Source organism: Carcharhinus amblyrhynchos, chromosome 10 (assembly GCF_965287045.1).
Source record: "Carcharhinus amblyrhynchos chromosome 10, sCarAmb.v2.hapA, whole genome shotgun sequence".
In the NCBI taxonomy this organism is placed as follows: Eukaryota; Metazoa; Chordata; class Chondrichthyes; order Carcharhiniformes; family Carcharhinidae; genus Carcharhinus; species Carcharhinus amblyrhynchos.
The window spans coordinates 105,307,895-105,329,428 of NC_137333.1; the positions used below are offsets into that span (position 1 = coordinate 105,307,895).

At 46.5% G+C, this 21,534-nt stretch overlaps 1 protein-coding gene across 1 annotated transcript in view; it reads left to right on the forward strand.

The window, feature by feature from the left end:
- Nucleotides 1-20,824, forward strand: part of clpb (ClpB family mitochondrial disaggregase) — a 107,795-nt gene extending 86,971 nt beyond the window's left edge. Inside the window, exons 10-16 of the mRNA XM_080197713.1 lie at nucleotides 2,088-2,132; nucleotides 3,382-3,543; nucleotides 6,801-6,957; nucleotides 7,484-7,557; nucleotides 14,306-14,425; nucleotides 15,634-15,738; nucleotides 19,361-20,824. Of these exons, the coding sequence (XP_080053839.1) occupies nucleotides 2,088-2,132; nucleotides 3,382-3,543; nucleotides 6,801-6,957; nucleotides 7,484-7,557; nucleotides 14,306-14,425; nucleotides 15,634-15,738; nucleotides 19,361-19,609 (912 nt within the window). The 3' untranslated portion in view covers nucleotides 19,610-20,824. The remainder of the gene's footprint in view (nucleotides 1-2,087; nucleotides 2,133-3,381; nucleotides 3,544-6,800; nucleotides 6,958-7,483; nucleotides 7,558-14,305; nucleotides 14,426-15,633; nucleotides 15,739-19,360) is intronic.
- The last annotated feature ends 710 nt before the right edge of the window (nucleotides 20,825-21,534 follow it).

Below are 21,534 nucleotides of genomic sequence, written 5' to 3' on the forward strand. Positions count from 1 at the left end.
CTGTCTATCTCCAGTTTTGGTCCCTTTGTGCCCCATGTTTGGCAGCTGGACTGTCAGCTACCCGGACCCTAAGCTTGAGAATGTCCTCCCTGAACCTCACTGCTTCTGTCCCTCTGTCTGCTCCGTTAACATGCTCCAACTCTAGGACCAAGCTTGTAATCACCAAATCCTAACATCTCTCCCTGCGGCTCGATGTCAAATTTTGTTTGATCGCTATTCCGTGAAGCACCTTGGAATGTTTAATTATGGAGTGAAAAAAATGTACGTTGTTACTTGTGGAAGTGTCACAAGATGTCAGATGAGGGACAGAGATGCAGTCACAGTGAGAGGCGGATGGGACTCAGTGTCTGAAATTCTCAATACGTAGATGCTTGGTGACAGATGATGGCAAAGACCAACCAGTCACCCTGAGGGAGGGAGAGAGATAATCTGCAGCTAGCTCCCCTAAAGCACTGTTCATAGAATCCCTATTTTGCAGGAGGAGGCCATTCAGCCCATCGAGTTTGTTCCGATCACAGTACCACCCAGGCCCTACTCCTGTACCCCCAGATATTTACCCTGCTAATCCCCTGACACTAGGGTCAATTTAGCGTGGCCAGTCCACCCAACCGCACATCTTTGTGGGAGGAAACCGGAGCACCCGGAGGAAACCCACGCAGACACGGGGAGAACGTACAGACTCCACACAAACAGTGACTCAAGCCGGGAATTGAACCCAAGTCCCTGGCACTGTGAGGCAGTAGTGCTATCTGGTGTGCCACCGTACCGCCCCTGTTGTCCCCTGATTAGTCACAGGTTGTGATCACAGTGACACTGTTCTAGCCACAAGCACAGGTTAAAAAAAAATGTACTTTACACGTCTGTATTTTCATCTCAACCTTCACCCCCATTCAGTAAGCAAGAATTTAAAATATTAACAAAGATCAGAAAAAACACTCGCTCTGTTTCTCGTCCTGCCGTTTTATTAAGCAGCACACAGACCCGTTACAGTTCACTGATACATGCCATGTGGGTACGGTTAGAACAAGTGCACAAAAACAGAAATGCAATAAACTACCTCCGATTCCCCCAGCCCCTTCTCAGAGTGCCGACACTTCACCTACCCCGAGTCCTGCCACCCCTCCCCCAGTGCTCCTGCGCCTTGCCTCTCACGGGGTTCCAGGACTGCCCGTCGCCAACCCAGGGTCCTAGTGTTCCGTACTGTAACCCCCCACCATCCCAGGGTCTGAATGAACAACACGTTGCTGGTGGGAATTACCCAGGACGGCACAGTGGTGAGCAATGCTGCCTCACAGCGCCAGGGTTCAGGTCTAGCCTTGGGTCTTTGTGGAGTCTGCGTGTTCTCCCTGTGGCCGCATGGGTCTCCTCCGGATGCTCCAGTTTTCTCCCACAGTCCAAAAATGTGCAGGTTAAGTGGATTGGCCATACTTAATTGCTCCTTAGTGTCTAAAGATGTGCAGGTTAGGTGGATTAACCATGGGAAGTGTGTGGATTGCAGGGGTAAGGCAGGGGAGCAGGCCTCTGTCAGAGAGTCGGTGCAGATTTGATGGGCCGAATGGCCTCTTCTGTGCTGTAGGGATGCTATATGTTTCTGCCTGCTCAGACTCTCACTTGTATCACTTGGCTTATGGGAACTCACAAAGTCACTCAGTCATGCAGTTGCTGATGCTACACATCAGCTACAGTGAGTGAGCCACGTTGATTTGTGACTGTCTCTGGTTTGGGTCTCAGTCCGTGCTTTTAGCTTGTCACTTATACTGTGGTCACTGGGCCTCGTGGTCCCTGAGCTGCAGAATAGAGAATCCTGCAGTCTGGTGACCATCCTGTCCCCAGCTCCACGAGAACAGGCACTGGGGAAGCTGCAACGCTCTCCACGATGGGATAGCTGTTACTGCTCATGCCTGGAGTATGGGGCATTGGTGAAAGTTTCTGGAGAGCAACTTGCTTGCGTCTTAGCCCAGAAAGGAGCTACGCGCTTCGACCGGTGTATCGGGGGTGGTGTGGAGGTGGGAAGTAAAACTGCAGGGCAGCTTACAACAAAGTCACCAGAAAGTTTGATTCTGTCTGTTCTTCCTTTCACGATACAGAAATTCATCAGGCTTGATATGTCGGAATTCCAGGAAAAACATGAAGTAAGTGAAACCGGTTGTCAGTGAGATCACAAACATTCAGTCCTCCAGGCAGGTAGCTCCAGAGCAAAGAGACCAGGGGACAAAGTTATTGAACCGCGACCAACCTTTTGTTATGAATGTGTTAAAGATAAAGCTCGCACAGTTCCTCAGTGCAATGTGCAGCAGTTTATTAAACAATCCTGTGGGATTCTAGATGTTATGGTTGTTGGAAAAGAGGGGGGGAGGTTCAGCTGCAAATGTCCGCAGAAGCAAATAATTAGTGAGGTACGTGGAAACTGCTGTTAGAGCAATGTCCTGGAAAGTTCCAGGTGCTTGTTACACCTCACTGGAAGTGTTTGATGGGATAGTGTGGATGAGGGAGCTTTATTCCACGTCTAAACCCAGGCTGAAGTTGGGACTCTTTCCTTGAAGAAAGTTGCAAGGAGCTTTGATTGAGGTATTTAAAACCAGGAGGGTGTGGACAGAGTCGATAAAGAGAAACTGTTCCCACTGGCGGAAAGATCAAGAACCAGAGTACACAGGTTTAAGGTGATTGGCTAAAGAAGCAATGGAAACATGAGGAGAAACTTTTCACACAGCGAGTGGTTAGGATCTGGAATGTACTGTCTGAGAGTGTCGTGGAGACAGATTCACACAGCGAGTGGTTAGGATCTGGAATGCACTGTCGGAGAGTGTGGTGGAGAAAGGATCAATGGATGCATTTAAAATTGAATTAGATGTTATCTGAAAAGGAAGGTTGTGCATGTGTGGGTGGATGATAGCCGTAAGGAGAAAGCAGGGGAAGGGCACAAGGTGCAGTGCTCCTTGGGAGAGCCAGCACAAGCACAATGGGCAGAATAGCCTCCTGTGATGTACCAATCTGTAATTCCATGCTGTGCCTGTCCTGGAAGTGTTTGATGGGGGACAGTGTAGAGGGAGCTTTACTCTGTATCTAACCCCGTGCTGTACCTGTCCTGGGAGTGTTTGATGGGGGACAGTGTAGAGGGAGCTTTACTCTGTATCTAACCCCGTGCTGTACCTGTCCTGGGAGTGTTTGATGGGGGACAGTGTAGAGGGAGCTTTACTCTGTATCTAACCCCATGCTGTCCCTGTCCTGGGAGTGTTTGATGGGGACAGTGTAGAAGGAGCTTTACTCTGTATCTAACCCCTGGCAGTACCTGTCCTGAGAATGTTTGATGGGCACAGTTTTGAGGGAGTCTTATTAAACCAAGACTGGAATAAATTTCTCAATAAAAGGTGTATTTTAAAGGTTGCGAAGTTTATCGGTTCTCCGCCTGGTTATGTCGGACATGAGGAAGGTGGTCAGCTGACCAAGAAGCTGAAGCAGAGTCCGAATGCAGTGGTTTTGTTTGACGAAGTGGATAAGGCCCATCCCGATGTCCTGACCATCATGCTGCAACTGTTCGATGAGGTGAGTGTGATCCAACTGTGAGGCAAGAGAAAGAAATGCCGTAGTGCACTGTGACGATGACCGTGATGATCGGCTAATCTGTTTGTGTGAAGTTGGTTGAGGAATAAGTATTGAACGAAAATGCTGGGACAACTCCCTTGCGTTTCTTCAAAATAGTGGCCATTGGATCATCCATGTCCACCTGAGAGAGTAGACATGGCCTCAGCTTAAAGTCTCATCCGAAATATAGTATCTCTGACAGTGCAGCACTCTCTCAGTACCGCACTGGAACGAGATTTCAGAACCCGGAATTGAACTCATGACCTTCTGACTCAGAGAGGTGTGTGACACTGAAGTTCCAAGAAGGTGCTGAAAGAATTCATTTTAAACAATTTTTAAATTTATTTGTGGGACATGGCCATCGCTGGCTGGGTCAGCATTTATTGTCCATCCCTAGTTGCCTGAAGACAGTTGAGAATCAATCACATTGCTGCAAGTCTGGAGTCACATGTAGGCCGGACTAGGGAAGGATGGCAGATTTCCTTCCCTAAAGGACATTAGTGAACCAGATGGGTTTTTACAACAATCATGGTCATCAGTCGATTCTTAATTCTAGATCTCTTTTACTGATTTCAAATTTCACCCTCTACCCTGGTGGAATTCAAACCTGGGTCCCCAGATCATTAGCTGAGTCTCTGGATTAATAGTCTAGCGATAATACCATGAGGTCATCACCTTCCTAATATACAGGTGAAGAGCCAGCATTGATGAAAGAAAGCAGAGAGGAGACATGTCAAATTAACACTGATGCTAAACCTGGGATTTTCCTTGAAATGTAGAATCTAGTTTTGGTGAATCTTCAATGTATAATTGTAAAACAAAGGGGGTGAGTTTTTGAATGTAATTTCCAGGTTTGTTGGAAGTTCCTGTGCACAAGTTGGCTGCTACCTTTCCTATATTACAGCAGTGGCTTAGTTTCAGAAAGTGATGGGTGTTTGATGGGAAGTAAATAGCTTCAGATGGAATAGAGACATCTTAGAATCATCAAGACTGCACTGGCAGCAATCCCACCCAGGCCCTATCCCCATAACCCCACACATTTCCCTTGCTAATACCCCTGACACTAGGGTCAATTTAGCATGGCCAATCAACCTAACCCACACATCTTTGGACTGTGGAAGGAAACCGTAGCACCCAGAGGAAACCCACGCAGCCACGGGGAGAACGTGCAAACTCCACACAGCCAGCAACTCAAGCTGGGAATTGAACCTGGGATCCTGGTGCTGTGAGGCAGCAGTGTCACTGTGCCACCCAACAACTTGTTGCTTCTTGAAACAACTGTTTTTGGTGAGACCATATCTGAAACACCGTGTGCAGTTTTGGCCTCTACATTTAAGAAAGGATAGATGGTAGAGCGAAGGTTCACTAGATTGGGCCCTGGGATGAGGGGATTGTCCAATGATGAGAGGCTGGGTAAACTGGGTCTTTTTTGTTGGTGTTTAGAAGAACGAGAAGTGATCACATTGAAACGTGCAAGATTCCGAAGGGGGCTTTATATCATAGATGCTGTGATTGTTTCCCCTGGCTGGGGAATCTGATCCACGTGGTCTCAGGATTGAGAGGAGGAGAAATTTCTTCACTCAAAGAGTACTGAACCTTTGGAGTGTTGGGATGCTCCATTGTTCAGTGTATTTAAGGCTGGGAAAAGACACATTCTTCATCTGTCAGGGAATTGAGGGATGAGGGAGTGAGTGGGAAAAATTGAATTGGTATTCCAAATGAACCATGATTCGCCGAACAGGCTCGATGAACCTCGCGGTCTCCTCCTACCCCTATTTCTCATGCTCTTTTATCAATCATTAGTCTGTGGTTGTAGGTATTAGGACAGGTGACCAAAAACCCAGAGGTTTTAAGGAGTATCTTGAAGTAAGAAAGGAAGGTTGGTTTGGAGCAGGAATTCCAGAGCTTGGAGCCGTTGCAGTTGAAGGCACACCTGCCACTGGTGCAACAATAAAAATGGGGGATACCAGAACTGGAAGTGGTTATAGGGGTAGAGGGTAGATGAGACAGACTGGGAACTCTAAATTCGAGAGCCAGTCTGGATCAGCGAGCAGGGAACAGGATATTTAGCGAGTAGGAATACAGGCAGCAGAGGTTTGGATGAGCTCAGGTTCGTGGAAGGTGAGAGGTCAGCAAGGTGAGCATTCGAATAGTCACGTCTACAGCTAATAAATGCAGATCAAAGAGAGTTGGAGGAGGCTCATGTGGAGCTTATGCTGGAACGGACCAATTTGGTGAAATGGCCTCTTTATGTTCTATCAAAAGGCAGTCCTCCCAATATCCTGAGTCAACATGCTCCAGAACAAGAGGTTACTTTGGGTGTATGGTTCCCAAAGCTCTGGATCTTTTCCTCATCTGATGCCTGGACCAGTTGTAGACTCAATACTAGAGTAATCGATCTCTATCAATTCTGATTCAGAGATTAGACAATAACTCCTTAATCATGGCTGATAGTCTGGAAGGTGAATTAGATGGACCTTGGACTTCCTTTGTGAAGCAATCCCTTTGTTTTCCCTACAACATTCCAACATTGCAAAATACTACGGACAATGGAAATCTAAAATTAAGAAATTTAGCAGGTCTGGCAGCGTCTGTGGACAGAGAAACAGAGTTAATGTTCCGAGTCCATATGACCCTTCCAGAGAAGGCAATGGTGAGGCGATGGCCTAGTGGTGTTACCACTAGACTGTTAATCCAGAAACTCAGCTAAAGTTCTGGGGACCCGGGTTCGAATCCCACCACGGCAGGTGTTGGAATTTGAATTCAGTAAAAAATATCTGGAATTAAGAATTTACTGATGACCACAAAACCATTGTCGATTGTCGGAAAAACCCATCCGGTTCACTAACATCCTTTAGGGAAGGAAATCTGCCGTCCTTTCCCGGTGTGGCCTACATGTGACTCCAGACACTTAGTTGCATCAATTGCTCAAGAAGGCAGCTCACCACCACCCTTTCAAGGGCAACTAGGGATGGGCAATAATTGCTGGCCAACCAGCAACCCCCATGTGCCAGAAATTAATAAAACAGAACTGGAATAGATTACTTGGTCACCTCGTTTCTGCTTGTGGGAGCTTTCTGTATGCAAGTTAGCTCTTTCTGGGCTTGCTTTGCAGGGACCACTGCTTGTGATATTTCATGCAACTTTGGAATGTTTGTTTTGGAGATGTGATGTGATTAAAACCCTGTCCCCTCTCCTCGCCTCTCTTGATGCTTCAGGGAAGACTGACAGATGGCAAAGGGAAGACTATTGAGTGTAAGGATGCAATCTTCATCATGACCTCCAATGTGGCCAGTGAGGAGATAGCTGAGCACGCTTTGCAACTGAGACAGGAAGCCCAGGAACTGGGAAAGAAACGGCTAGCCGAGAAACTAGGTAAGGGAGAGCATTGTGTTAATGTGTTGGTCCCTATCTTATTGGACACTGTCTTTAGGAACAGAGAGACCCGGTCAGTACCATACTGGACACTGTCTTCAATTACAAAGAGACCCAGTCTGTACCACACTGGACACTGTCTTTAGTGACAGAGAGACCCAGTCAGTGCCACACTGGACAATGTCTTTAATTACAGAGACCTGGTCAGTAACACACTGGACACCATCTTTAGTGACAGAGAGACTGGTCTGCACCATACTGGACACTGTCTTTAGTAGCAGAGAGACCAATCTGTGCCACATGGGACAGTGCCTTCAGCAAGTGACTGAGGCATTGGGCAGTTACAGAGAGAAGGTGTTGATGGCAAGGGTCAGATGCAGTATAGATGGGAGGCAGGGCTCAGAGCTTTAGTCCTTAGCAGTGAAGTGTAAATGTCATTATGTGGAGCTTTCTCAGTGCCAGTTAAACTGGTTGATTGAAGTTTCTGGATCCTGTTTTGATCTGAGGTTCTCTCTGGTTGCTACAGATGATGTGCTTCTGAGTGAGAAAGTGACCATCTCCAAGCACTTCAAGGAACACGTGATCAGACCCATTCTGAAGGTAAAAAAACTACTCAGGTTTAGCACTAACTACAGCCATTGGGCCGTATATAAGAAAAGCTACAGCCCAACAATGATCATCGCCTTGTTTATGGACCATCTCTCTCTGCTCTCCAATCACAGCTCATCCTCCAGCACTCCAACATCCTTCGTTATTCATCTCTTTAATATCTTAACTCCCATTGTCATTAATTCCTTTGCTACTCCAACTCTCCAAATCAGAGAGAGATGGTGGCAGTATTAAGCCAGAGGCTCAGGTCAATACATTGAGGACACAAGTTTAAATCTCAGCACGGCCAATGGTGGAATTTAAATTCAGTTAATAAATCTGGAATATAAAGCTAGTCTCAATAATGTTGACCATGAAACTCATAGAATCTCTACAGTTCAGGAGGAGGCTATTAGGCTCATCGAGCCTGTACTGACCACATCCCACCCAGGCCCTGTTCCCGTAACCCCACACATTTACCCTGCTAATCAACCTGACACTAGGGTCAACTTAGCATGGCCAATCAACCTAACCTGCACATCTTTGGAGTGTGGGAGGAAACCGGAGCACCCGGAGGAAACCCACACACAGGGAGAATGTGGAAACTCCACACAGACAGTGACCAAGGCTGGAATTGAACCTGGGTCCCTGGCACTGTGAAGCAGCAGTGCGAACCACTGTGCCACCGTGCTATCCTAATGGATTATTATTTTTAGAAACGCATCTGGTTCACTAGTGTCACCAACGGGAAGGAAATCTGCAATCCTTAGCGGTCTGGCCTATATGTGACTCCAGATCCACAGCAATGTGGTTGACAGTTAACTGCCCTCTGAGATGGGCAAACAAGCCACTCAGTTCAAGGGTAATTAGGAATGGGTAATAAATGCTGGTCCTGTCACCCAATCCCATGAAGGAGAAAGAAAAGAAATGCACTAAGAGTTTGAACAACCCACCTGGGTTCTTCCCGTCTGATTATTTAGAACATTGTTCCTGTGGAGCTGAGTCGAGAGGCAGCGATTTTTGGGCGTGCGAGGAGGCAAAAATAAGGTATAATTTTCTGTTTATTCCGTTTAACTTTTTATTTTTAGTGTTAAGTCGCGAGTTTCGGCGGTTTTTTTTAAATTAGTTAGAAACCGGAAGTCGTCACTAGGACGCTTACCGGTAGTTGTAGTTTTTTTTTTCGGGTTTAAAAACACCTACCTCCGTGTCTCGGCCTCATTGTTCCTGTGGAGCTGAGTCGAGAGGCAGCGATTTTTGGGCGTGCGAGGAGGCAAAAATAAGGTATAATTTTCTGTTTATTCCGTTTAACTTTTTATTTTTAGTGTTAAGTCGCGAGTTTCGGCGGTTTTTTTTAAATTAGTTAGAAACCGGAAGTCGTCACTAGGACGCTTACCGGTAGTTGTAGTTTTTTTTTTCGGGTTTAAAAACACCTACCTCCGTGTCTCGGCCTCATTGTTCCTGTGGAGCTGAGTCGAGAGGCAGCGATTTTTGGGCGTGCGAGGAGGCAAAAATAAGGTATAATTTTCTGTTTATTCCGTTTAACTTTTTATTTTTAGTGTTAAGTCGCGAGTTTCGGCGGTTTTTTTTAAATTAGTTAGAAACCGGAAGTCGTCACTAGGACGCTTACCGGTAGTTGTAGTTTTTTTTTTCGGGTTTAAAAACACCTACCTCCGTGTCTCGGCCTCATTGTTCCTGTGGAGCTGAGTCGAGAGGCAGCGATTTTTGGGCGTGCGAGGAGGCAAAAATAAGGTATAATTTTCTGTTTATTCCGTTTAACTTTTTATTTTTAGTGTTAAGTCGCGAGTTTCGGCGGTTTTTTTTTAAATTAGTTAGAAACCGGAAGTCGTCACTAGGACGCTTACCGGTAGTTGTAGTTTTTTTTTTTCTCGTGCCCCTAACACTATAAATTAGTGCAGAGAGGATTCCCGATTCTCTACACTGGTAGAGAATCCCACCCTTCCACCTCCTCTAACCTAATTATAAGTGTGAGGGAAGTTTTTTTTTTATATTTTTACTTTTCTGCTGGTAATTGATTCAGGGATGGCAGTTCAGGCTGTAAGCTGCATCTCCTGTGGGATGTATGTAGTGAGGGACTCCCACAGTGTTTCAGGTGATTTTAATTGTGGGAAGTGTGTTAGATTGCAGTTTCTGGAGGAGCGTGTAAAGGAGCTGGAAGGGGAATTAGAGGAGCTCCGTATAATTCGGGAAGTGGAGCAGGACATAGAAAGGAGTTATAAGGAGATAGTCACTCCTAGGAATAAGTCTTGGGTCACTGCCAGGAAGAGGGGCAAAAAGCAGTTGGGGGGACAATCCCCTGGGGCTGTTCCCCTCCAAAATAGGTTCTCGGTCCTGGAGGCTACAGTTGAGGAGAAATCAACTGGGGATAGCCAAAGGGAGCAGGTCTCTGGGGGTGAGCCTATTGGCAAGCCTCAGGTGGTTAGGGGTAAGAGATTGGGCCTTGTGATTGGGGACTCCACGGTTATGGGGACGGATAGGAGAGTTGGAGGTAAGGGTAGGGACTCTGGGCTGGTGTGTTGCCTACCAGGGGCTGGGGTCCAGGATGTTTCGGACAGAGTATTCAGGACTCTTAGGGGAGAGGGAGATCAACCCCAAGTTATAGTTCATGTGGGGACACATGACATAGGGAGATTAAGGGAAGGGGATATTAAGCAAAGATTTATGGAGTTGGGGTGGAAACTCAAGGCGAAGTCAGAAAGAGTAGTTATATCTGGACTCTTGCCTGTACCACGGGATAGATTAGGGAGGAATAGGGAGAGGGAAAGTTTGAACTCGTGGCTGAGGGGATGGTGCAGGAGGGAGGGGTTCAGGTACTTGAGCAATTGGGGCTCATTCTGGGGAAGGTGGGACCTCTATAAGAGGGATGGTCTACACCTGAACCAGAGGGGAATCAATATCCTGGGGGGTAAATTTGCAAAAGCGATGCAGGAAGGTTTAAACTGATTCGGAGGGGGGGAGGGATAGTGAGGAAAGGGGGTGAAAGTGAGGGGGGCATAGTTGGGGAATGCAAGGCACGGCATAGTGGGGGTGGGGCGGAGCAGGGTTTGAAATGCGTGTACTTTAATGCGAGGAGTATTCGCAATAAAGTGGATGAACTTGCAGCGTGGATCAGTACCTGGGACTTTGATGTTGTGGCCATTTCTGAGACTTGGATAGAGCAGGGTCAGGAATGGATGTTGCAGGTTCCGGGGTACAAATGCTTTAGTCGGAGTAGAGAAGAAGGTAGAAGGGGGGGTGGGGTAGCATTGCTAGTCAAGGACTGTATCACAGTGTCGGAGAGAAAGTTTGATGAGGACTTGTCAGTTGAGGTAGTATGGGCGGAGATTAGAAATAGGAGAGGTGAGGTCACCCTGTTGGGAGTCTTTTATAGACCTCCTAAAAGTTCTAGAGAGGTTGAGGAAAGGATTGCGGAGACAATCCTGGTTAGGAGTGAAAGTAATAGGGTAATTGTTATGGGGGACTTTAACTTTACGAATATTGATTGGAGTTGCTATAGTTCTAGCTCGCTTGAGGGGTCAGTGTTTGTACAAAGCGTGCAGGAAGGTTTTTTGTCTCAGTATGTAGACAGGCCAACTAGAGGTGAGGCTATATTGGATTTGGTGCTGGGAAATGAGCCAGACCAGGTGCTAGACTTGGAAGTTGGTGTGCATTTTGGTGATAGTGACCACAATTCGGTTACGTTCACCTTAGTGATGGGAAGAGATAGGCGTGAACCTCGGGTCAGCAATTTTAGCTGGGGTAAGGGCGATTATGAGGCTATCAGGAGTGAATTAGGAAGCATGGATTGGATTAGGGGATTGCAGGGACTGGGAACATCTGAAATGTGGAATTTTTTCAAGGAGCAGCTACTGCGAGTCCTTGATAGGTATGTCCCTGTCAGGCATGGTGGATTTGGTAGGGCTAGGGAACCGTGGTGCACTAAAAGAGTTGAGTCGATGGTTAAAAAGAAAAAGGAGGCTTATGTTCGGATGAGATTGGAGGGCTCAGATAGTGCACTAGAAAGCTTTAGATTGGCTAGGAGGGAGTTGAAGAGTGAGTTGAGAAGGGCTAAAAGAGGACATGAGAAGACTTTGGCTGATAGGATTAAGGAGAATCCTAAGGCGTTCTATAAGTATGTCAAGAACAGAAGGTTGGTCAGGGCAAGATTAGGGCCAGTTACAGACAGCAGGGGGAAGTTGTGTGTGGAACCGGAGGAGATTGGAGAAGTATTGAACCAATATTTCTCTTCGGTGTTCACGCAGGGGGACATGAATATAGCTGAGGAGGACATTGGGTCGCAGGGGTGTAAAATAGAAAGTATTACGGTTGATAAAGAGGATGTGCTGGAAATTCTTGAGGGGCTGAAAATAGATAAGTCCCCTGGTCCGGATGGGATCTACCCTAGGATTCTCTGGGAGGCTAGAGAGGTGATTGCAGAGCCTCTGGCTCAGATCTTCAGGTCGTCATTGGTCTCTGGTGTAGTCCCGGAGGATTGGAGGATAGCGAATGTTGTCCCATTGTTTAAGAAGGGGAACAGAGACTTTGCCGGGAATTATAGACCGGTGAGTCTTACTTCTGTTGTGGGCAAGGTTTTAGAAAAAATTATTAGGGATAGGATTTATAGTTATTTGGAGTGTAATGAATTGATTAGAAATAGTCAGCATGGTTTTGTAGCAGGTAGGTCGTGCCTTACTAACCTTATTGAGTTTTTTGAGAAGGTGACCAAAGAGGTGGATGGGGGTAAGGCAGTTGACGTGGTATACATGGATTTTAGTAAGGCGTTCGATAAGGTTCACCATGGTAGGCTTCTGCAGAAAATGCAGATGTATGGGATTGTGGGTAATCTAGGAAGTTGGATCAGGAATTGGCTATCAGATAGGAGACAGAGGGTGGTGGTGGATGGTAAATATTCATCATGGAGTGCAGTTACGAGTGGTGTGCCTCAGGGATCTGTTTTGGGGCCACTGTTGTTTGTAATTTTTATTAATGATCTGGATGAGGGTATAGTTGGGTGGATTAGTAAATTTGCTGATGACACCAAAGTTGGAGGTGTGGTAGATTGTGAGGAAGGGTGTCATAGTCTGCAGGGAGACTTAGATAGGTTGCAGAGCTGGGCCGAGAGGTGGCGGATGGAATTTAATGCGGAGAAGTGTGAGGTAATTCACTTTGGTAGGAGCAACAGATGTGTCGAGTATAGGGCTAACGGGAGGACTTTGAATAGTGTGGATGAACAGAGGGATCTAGGTGTGTGTGTACATAGATCCCTGAAAGTTGGGAATCAAGTAGATAAGGTTGTCAAGAAGGCATACGGTGTCTTGGCGTTTATTGGTAGGGGGATTGAATTTAGGAGTCGCAGCGTCATGTTGCAACTGTACACTACTCTAGTGCGGCCGCACTTGGAGTACTGTGTGCAGTTCTGGTCCCCGCATTACAAGAAGGATGTGGAGGCGTTGGAGAGGGTGCAGAGGAGGTTTACTAGGATGTTGCCTGGTATGGTGGGGAGGTCCTATGAGGAGAGACTGAGGGATCTAGGGTTGTTTTCGTTGGGAAGAAGGCGGCTAAGAGGGGATCTTATTGAAACATATAAGATGATTAGGGGTTTAGATAGGGTGGATAGTGATAGCCTTTTTCCTCGGATGGAGAAAGCTAGCACGAGGGGGCATGACTTTAAATTAAGGGGGGGTAGCTACAGGACGGATGTCAGGGGTAGGTTCTTTACCCAGCGGGTGGTGAGGGATTGGAATGCCCTGCCTGCTGCAGTTGTAGATGCGTCTAGTTTGGGGGCGTTTAAGAGATCTCTGGATAGGTTTATGGACGAAAAGGGATTGGTATAGGCTAGTGGGTCATTGTTTTTGTAACTGGTCGGCGCAACATCGTGGGCCGAAGGGCCTGTTCTGCGCTGTAATGTTCTATGTTCTATGTTCTATGTTCTATTTATCACTCTGAGCCAAGAAATTCTTCCAAATGTTTTAGTTGAAGGAACCTTCATGCTACCTTGGCAATTCCTCTTGATTTGTTCTTCTCCAACCAAACAACTCCCCGGATACTGAGTGTGCGAGCTGGTCAAAGTCAACAATGAAGTTCTTTTATTCGCTGGCTGGGCCAGCATTTATTGCCCATCCTGATTTGCTCTTGGAGGGTACTTGAGAGTCAGCCACATTGCTGTGGCTCTGCAGTCACATGTACAAAGAACAGCACAGGAAACAGGCCCTTCGGCCCTACAAGCCCGCGCCGCCCATTTTAACACTTAGTGAGTGTCTTATTCAAGTCTTTCGTCGATCGTCAATGTTTTTGTCTACCTCTAGTGGACTCCACAATGAAGGGGTGCCATGTAAATGTTGGCCAGACCGAGGAAGGACGGCCGATTTCCTTCCCTAAAGGACATTAATGATCCAGTTAGGTCTTTCTGACAATCAACAATGGTTTCATGGTCATCAATAGATTCTTAATTCCAGATTTTTTTTTTAATCAAATTCAAATTCCACCATCTGCCGTGGCGGGATTCGAACCCAGGTCCCCAGAACATTAGCTGAGTTTCTGGATTAATAGTCCAGTGATAATACCACTGGGCCATCACCTCCCTATGACTTGCTGTGTGACTGTGATTGCTGTATTGCTCTCATCCTCAATCCCTGCCTTCAATACTGTGCGTTACCTACCCTACCCATTCTCTTATTGTCTGTTGCTCCTGCTGTCACTATCGTATTGTCATTTTCACGTCTTTTGAAGCATGCTATTAACCAGCTGAATGTGCTTCCATCAGGCTCACTTCCGTCGGGATGAGTTTCTGGGCAGAATCAACGAGATTGTTTATTTCCTTCCTTTCTGTCACTCGGAGCTGATCCAGCTGGTCAACAAGGAATTAATCTTTTGGGCCAAGAAGGTAAGGAAGGTTCCTACACTGATATCCATCTCAGAGGCTTTCTACTCCCTGGCTCCAGGGCTCCCAGCAGCAGCTCCCCTAGTTCCCCACTCAAGACCATAAACCTGGGGACCAAACAACAACAGTCTGCATTTATATGGCAGCTTTAACATAGTATAATGACCCAGGGTGACTGGCAGAGTCTGACCCTGCCACATATGAGGACAGGTGACCAAAGGCAGGTTTTGAGGTGCATCTTAATGGAGGAGAGAGACAGAACATGGTTTAGGGAGGAAATTCCAGAGCTTAAGAACCAGGCAGCTGAAGGTACAGCCACCAGTGATGGAGCGATTAAAATCGGGTTGCCTGAGAGACATGAATTTGAAGAGGGTGTAATACATGAGAGATCTGGACAGGGTGAGTAAGGAGCAGCTGTTCCCCTTGGTTGAGGGGTCAGTCACGAGGGGGCGAGGGGTCAGTCACGAGGGGGCGAGGGGTCAGTCACGAGGGGGCGAGGGGTCAGTCACGAGGGGGCGAGGGGCAGGAGGGGATTTGAGAATTTCTTTCTCACTTAGAGGGTGGTGGGAATCTGGAATGCTCTGCCTGGGAAGGTACCGGAGGCTGGAAACCTTACAACCCTTAAAAATATTTGGACGGGTGCTTGAAATATCAACTAATGTTCTGGGGACCCGGCTTCGAATCCCGCCACGGCAGTTGGTGAAATTTGAATTCAATAAAAAAAATCTGGGATTTTAGGGAAGGAAATCTGCCATCCTTACCCAGTCTGGTCTACACGTGACCCCAGATCCACAGCAATGTGATTGGCTCTCAACTGCTTTTCGAGAACAACTAGGGATGGGCAGTAAGTGCTAGCCCATGTCCCATGAGTGAACGAAAAAAAACTAACATTCAAGTGCAGGAAAATGGGATTAGCTCAACTTCAGTGGAAGCTAATGTCAGTGCAAACTCAATGGGCCAAAGGCCCTTTCCTGCTCTGGATGACTATCTTGGAGAGCCTTCAGGCTGGAGGAGGTTGCAGAGGTTACAAATCAAATGCAAGACTTTGAGCACGGCTCACTGCTATGCCAACTTCACTCACTGGAGCCTGTCAGAGGAGCTTGTTGCACATTCTGTTGTGTTTTGTTAAAGAAGGACTGACAGGAGTGTTGAGTGGTTGTATTGTAAACCAGTAAACATACGGCACTGGAATGTTTTTCATTTCCCTCCAGGCCAAACAACGACACGATATCAACCTGCAGTGGGACCGGGAGGTGATGGATGTGTTGGCGGAAGGATACAATTTGCACTATGGAGCTAGATCCATCAAGCATGAGGTGAGGCTGGGGGCCAGTGTGAGATTATGGGGCAGTGTCGACCATAAATCACAGCTTCTGTAAATAAAGCAGATTGAATATGAATATGTCATACATCACAGTGAATAATACAGCATGCTTCTGCTCAGCCGCACTCAGCTCAGACACACTCAGAGAAACGACAAGAAGCTAAATATGCCAGAGGTCTACTGGAGTATCAGTTCCTCAATGTACAGTAACTGCGATGAAAGGAGTCTGGGAGGCATAGAATAGCACAGAAGAAAGTTATTTGGCCCATCAAATCTGTGCCAGCTCTTAAAAAAAAGCAATCTAGTTAAATCTGCTCACCCCTTCTTTTCCCATATCCCCAGTTAACCTCATTCAACCATTCTTTTCCCATATCCCGAAAACATTCCCAGTTAACCCCATTCAACCATTCTGTTCCCATATCCCTGCAACATTCCCAGTTAACCTCACCTACACACTCCTTTCCCATATAGCTGCAACATTCCCAGTTAACCCCACTCACCCATTCTTTTCCTGGCCTTGGAACGGGTCCAGAGGGTGTTCACAAGAATAATCCCTGGAATGAAGAGCTTGTCGTATGAGGAATGGTTGAGGATTCTGGATCTGTACCCGTTGGAGTTTAGAAGGATGAGGGGGGATCTTATTGAAACTTACAGGATACTGCGAGGCCTGGGTAGAGTGGACGTGGAGAGGACGTTTCCACTAGTAGGAAAAACTAGAACTAGAGGGCACAACCTCAGGCTAAAGGGACAATCCTTTAAAACAGTGATGAGGAGGAATGTCTTCAGCCAGAGAGAGACAAATCTGTGGAGCTCTTTACCACAGAAAGCTGTGGAACTCTTTACCACAGGAGGCTAGGTCATTGAGTGTCTTTAAGACAGAGATAGATAGGTTCTTGATTAATAAGCGGATCAGGGGTTATGGGGAAAAGGCAGGAGAATGGGGATGAGAAAAATATCAGCCATGATTGAATGACGGAGCAGACTCGATGGGCCGAGTGGCCTAATTCTGCTTCTGTGTCTTATGGTCATATCCCTGCAATGTTTCCTCTTCCAAATATTTACCTGATTCCGTTTTGAAAGCTTTTATTGAACCTGTTTCCACTGCCCTGCCAGCCAGTGAATATCAAATCCTAACTATTCATAAGGTGTTGGAATGGTAAAATGGTGCAAAAAGGAGGGTCAATTAGGGACTGAAAAGAGGAGTGAGGCTGGGGGCATGGCTGAGGTAAACAAACACTTTGCATCTGTCTCTACCAAGGACATAGATGCTACCCAGACCATGGTGAAAGAGGAGGAAACAAAAAGGTTTACCATTGATGGAGAGGAGATAAAGAAGCTATCTGTACTGAAAGTTGGTGAGACACTGGGACTGGTTAAGATGTATCCAAGGATACTGAGGGATGTGAGAGTGGAAATTGCAAAGACAAGTGGCCATACTTTTTCAGCCTCTCTTAGACTCAGGTGATGCCAGAGGGGTGGAGAATTATAAATGTTACCCTTGCTCAAAAATCCGGTAAAGATAAGCCCGGGAATTACAGCCCCCCCAGTTTAACCTTGGTGATGCAGAAACTTTGAAAAACAATAATCTGGAACAAAATTAATAGTCACGTGGATAAATGTGAGTTAATTAAGGAAAACCAGTATGGATTTGTTGAGAGAAAATCGTGTTTAACTCACTGGCTGGAGTTTTTTTGATGCGGCGGCACAAAGGGTGGATGAGGGGAATGCCGTTGATGTGGTGTACCTGGACTTTCAGAAGGCACTGGATAAAGTGCCACATGACAGACGTGTGAGCAAAGTTAAAGCTCCTGGAATAAAGGGGATAGGAAGAACACAAAAAGATGCAGAATTGGCTGAGTGACAGGAGAGAGTAATGGCAAGTGGAGGTTTTTCAGACTAACGTAGAGTTTGTTGTGGAGATCCTGAGGATTCAGTAACTGGACCTTTGCTGTTCCTGGTACTTTAATGACCTAGACCTTAATGTACAATTTCAAAGTTTGCAAGCTATACTTGGAAGCCTTGTGTACTATGAGGAGGATAGTGTAGAACTTCAAAAGGGCACAGACAGGATGGTAGCATATGGAAGATAAAACTTAATGCAGAGAAGTGAGAAATGATTTTGGTAGAAAGAACAAAGAGAGATATAAAATAATGAGTACGATTCTGAAAAGGGTGCATGAGCAGAGGGACCTGGTCACTGAAAGCAGCAGAACAGAAAAGAGTGGCTAATAAAGCTTTATCAGTAGGGGCATAGAGTACAAAAGCAAAGAGGTTTAAGAAGGATGTGAAGAGAGAGGGTAGAAAAGATTCACGGGAACGTTGATGAGAAACTTCAGTTATGTTGATAGATTAGAAAAGGTTTTCCTTAGAGATGGGAAAGCAGGGAGGAGACTGGGTAGAGGTGTTCAAAATCATGAAAGCCCTGGACAGAGTAGATAGGGAGAAAATGTTTCCATTGGTGGAAGAATCGAGAATGAGAGGAGACAGCTTTAAGAAAATTGGGAAAATCAGATTTATCATCTCAGATTTATGGCCCCTAGTCTAAGTCTCATCCGCAAGTGGAAACATCTTCTCTGTAGTTATTTTATCAAACCCTTTCATTATCTTAAAGACTTCACTGAGGTCACCCATTAGTCTTCTCTATTCTAGAGAAAAGAGCTACAGTGTATTCAGTCTGAAAGGTAGGATCTCTCAGATCTGGTATCACTCCAGTAAATGTTTTTTATACATTCTCCAGTGCCTCAACATGCTCTTTATCATATGGTGGCCAGAACTGTTTACAGCAACTCAGATGCTTGGTCTAACCAAGGTTTCAAAGACCTGGGTGTCCTTGTTCATGAGTCACTGAAAGCTAATATGTAGGTGCAGCGAGCAATTAGGAAGGCAAATGGTATGTTGGCTGCCTTTGCAGGGGGAGTTGAGTATAGGGGTAAAGGTGTCTTGCTTCATTTGTACAGAAACGTGGTTGGACTGTACTTTGAGTATTGCACGCAGTTTTGGTCACTTTACCTAATGAAGGATATGCTGCCACTTAGCGAGTGCCACAGAGCTTCACCAGAGTAATTCTTGGGATGGCAGGATTGTCCTATGAAGACAGATTTGAGGAGATGGGGCCCGTGATCTCCAGACTTGCGAAGAATTGGTAATAATCTCATTGAAGCTTACAAAATATTTAAGCGGCTTAACGGGGTAGATACAGGAAAGATATTCCTCCTGTCTGGGGGATTCTAGAATCGGGGGACATGGTTTTAGAATAAGGGGTAGCCATTAGGGCTGAGGTGAGGAACTTCTTGATTCAGAGAGTGGTGAACCTTTGGAGTGCTCTACCCCAGAGGGAAGCTCAGTCTTTGAGTGTGTTCAAGACAGAGAGCGATAGATTTCTGGATACTGACAACACCCTGGGATATGAGGAGAGTGCAGGAAGATGGCATCGAGATAGATGATCAGCTGTGATCTGGTTGAATGGCAGAGCAGGCTCGAGAGGCTGAATGGTCTGTTGCTGCTCCTGTGTTGCTATGTTCTCCCTGGCCGTACAGCACAAATTCACGTCTTCTGACTATTAAGGATGGAATTTGGTACATTTCTGCTCACAATGCCCCGTGTTATTTTCCCAGGTGGAGCGACGTGTTGTGAATCAGCTGGCAGCCGCCTACGAACAGGAGCTCCTGCCTCGAGGATGCACACTCCGCATTGCTGTGGAAGCTTCGGGAATGGGAATGACGAGGGAGCAAGACGCAGAGCACGGGGAGCCGGACTCCAAGGGAGCCAGGATCCGGCTAGAGATTGTGGAGAAAGGCAGCAAGTCCCGCAAGCTGGACATTAGGGTCCCGGTCAAAGGGGACAAGGTGACCCACCGGTTGTAGCAGGAACCAGAACATCCATCAGACTGACTGCTGCCAAAAGGAAATGGTGGAATTCCCAACCCCACCCTCTCCCTGTGGTCTCTCCCTCCCTTCACCCAACCGCTCCCGTTGTCTCCACGTCTCTCCCTCGCCATTGGACTCTTGCAGCGATATGGGATCCACAGGTTTACTTCTGACCGACCTCACCCTCTCAATCTACCCACCGTTCACCAATAGACGCATTGTCCAGAGGAACAAAGTTCGGGGTAAAACGACATTCTGCTGTTCCTTTGGAGTAGTTCTGAGGGGTCAAATTATCGCTGTCTGTTCCAGGAGTCATCGGAGCGTATTCGGGAACCAGTTTCTCCGTGGTCGATTTTATTTTCCATTTGTTGGGTTGTGTGAAAGACCCAGAATTATCACAGCTGATTGTAACTCGGCAGAGATCGCAGGAATCAAAGCTGCCAGTCACTACAGTGTGAGCGAGACAGCGATACGTAACTGACACGTGATCTGTGTTTACAGCAGGAATCAGATTGTTAATGACATTCCTGATTTGCCCGAATTATAGTTACAACTGCAGACGTTGTGCGACGACTGTGGACTTTGTAATTTAACCCATCATTAGACCACAGCATAAATAAACAAGATGCTTCACTCTCAGGCACTCTTTGCTTTGGGGTTTGATATCATCACAACATATAATCCAGGGAGACTTTCAAACCAATGCCCCTCTCTCCACAGACACTGGTCAACTCCCAGATACATCTTCTATTTCTTCCTTGCAACCTTGTCCCTCTTCTAGTGTGAGGGTTTAGATGGTTCACACAGGGCCTTTTGTATGTTCTCAAAGCAAGACAACCAATCCAGCCATTAACCATCCAGCCATCTACAGCCAATTTTCAGCAAAGTGAGGGCAGGTGTCATTGACAGCGCTATTAAGCAGCACTCAGTCAGCAATAACCTGCTCACTGGCGCTCAGTTTGGTTTCCATCAGGGCCACTTGTCTCCTGACATCATTACAACCTTGCCCTAAGTATGACCAAACAAGCTTAATCCCAGAGGTGAGGTGAGAGTGACAGTCCTTAACATCAAGGCAGCATTTGATCGAGTGTGGCATCAAGGAACCCGAGCAAAACTGGGGTCAATGTGTGACAACTAGAGGATTTTCACAGTAACTTCTTTGTAGTGTTAATGTAAGCCTACTTGTAACTAATAAACTCATTTTTTTTTCAATGGGAATCGGGGAAACCTGTCCGCTGGTTGGAGTCATACCTGGCACAAAGGAAGATGGTTGTGGTGTCTGGAAGCCAATCATTACATTCCCAAGACATCTCTGCAGGAGTTCCTCAGGGTAAAGTCCTAGGCCCAACCATCTTCAGCTGCTTCATCAATGATCTTCTCTCCATCATAAGGTTAGAAGTGGGGATGTTCGCTAGTGATTGCACAATGTTCAGCACCAATTGTGACTCCTCATAGTGAAGTAGTCTGTGTCTAAATGCAGCAAGACCTGGACAATATCCAGGCTTGGGCTGAGTAATGGTACATAGAACATTGGAACATAGAACATTACAGCGCAGAACAGGCCCTTCGGCCCACAATGTTGCGCCGACCAGTTAAAAAACAATGACCCTCTAACCTAAACCAAACCCTTACCATCCATAAACCTATCCACGGATCTCTTAAACGCCCCCAAACTAGGCTCATTTACAACTGCAGCAGGCAGGGCATTCCAATCCCTGACCACCCTCTGGGTAAAGAACCTACCCCTGACATCCGTCCTATAACTACCACCCCTTAATTTAAAGCTATGCCCCCTCGTGCTAGCTTTCTCCATCCGAGGAAAAAGGCTATCACTATCCACCCTATCTAAACCTCTAATCATCTTATATGTTTCAATAAGGTCCCCTCGTAGCCGCCTTCTTTCTAACGAAAACAACCTCAAA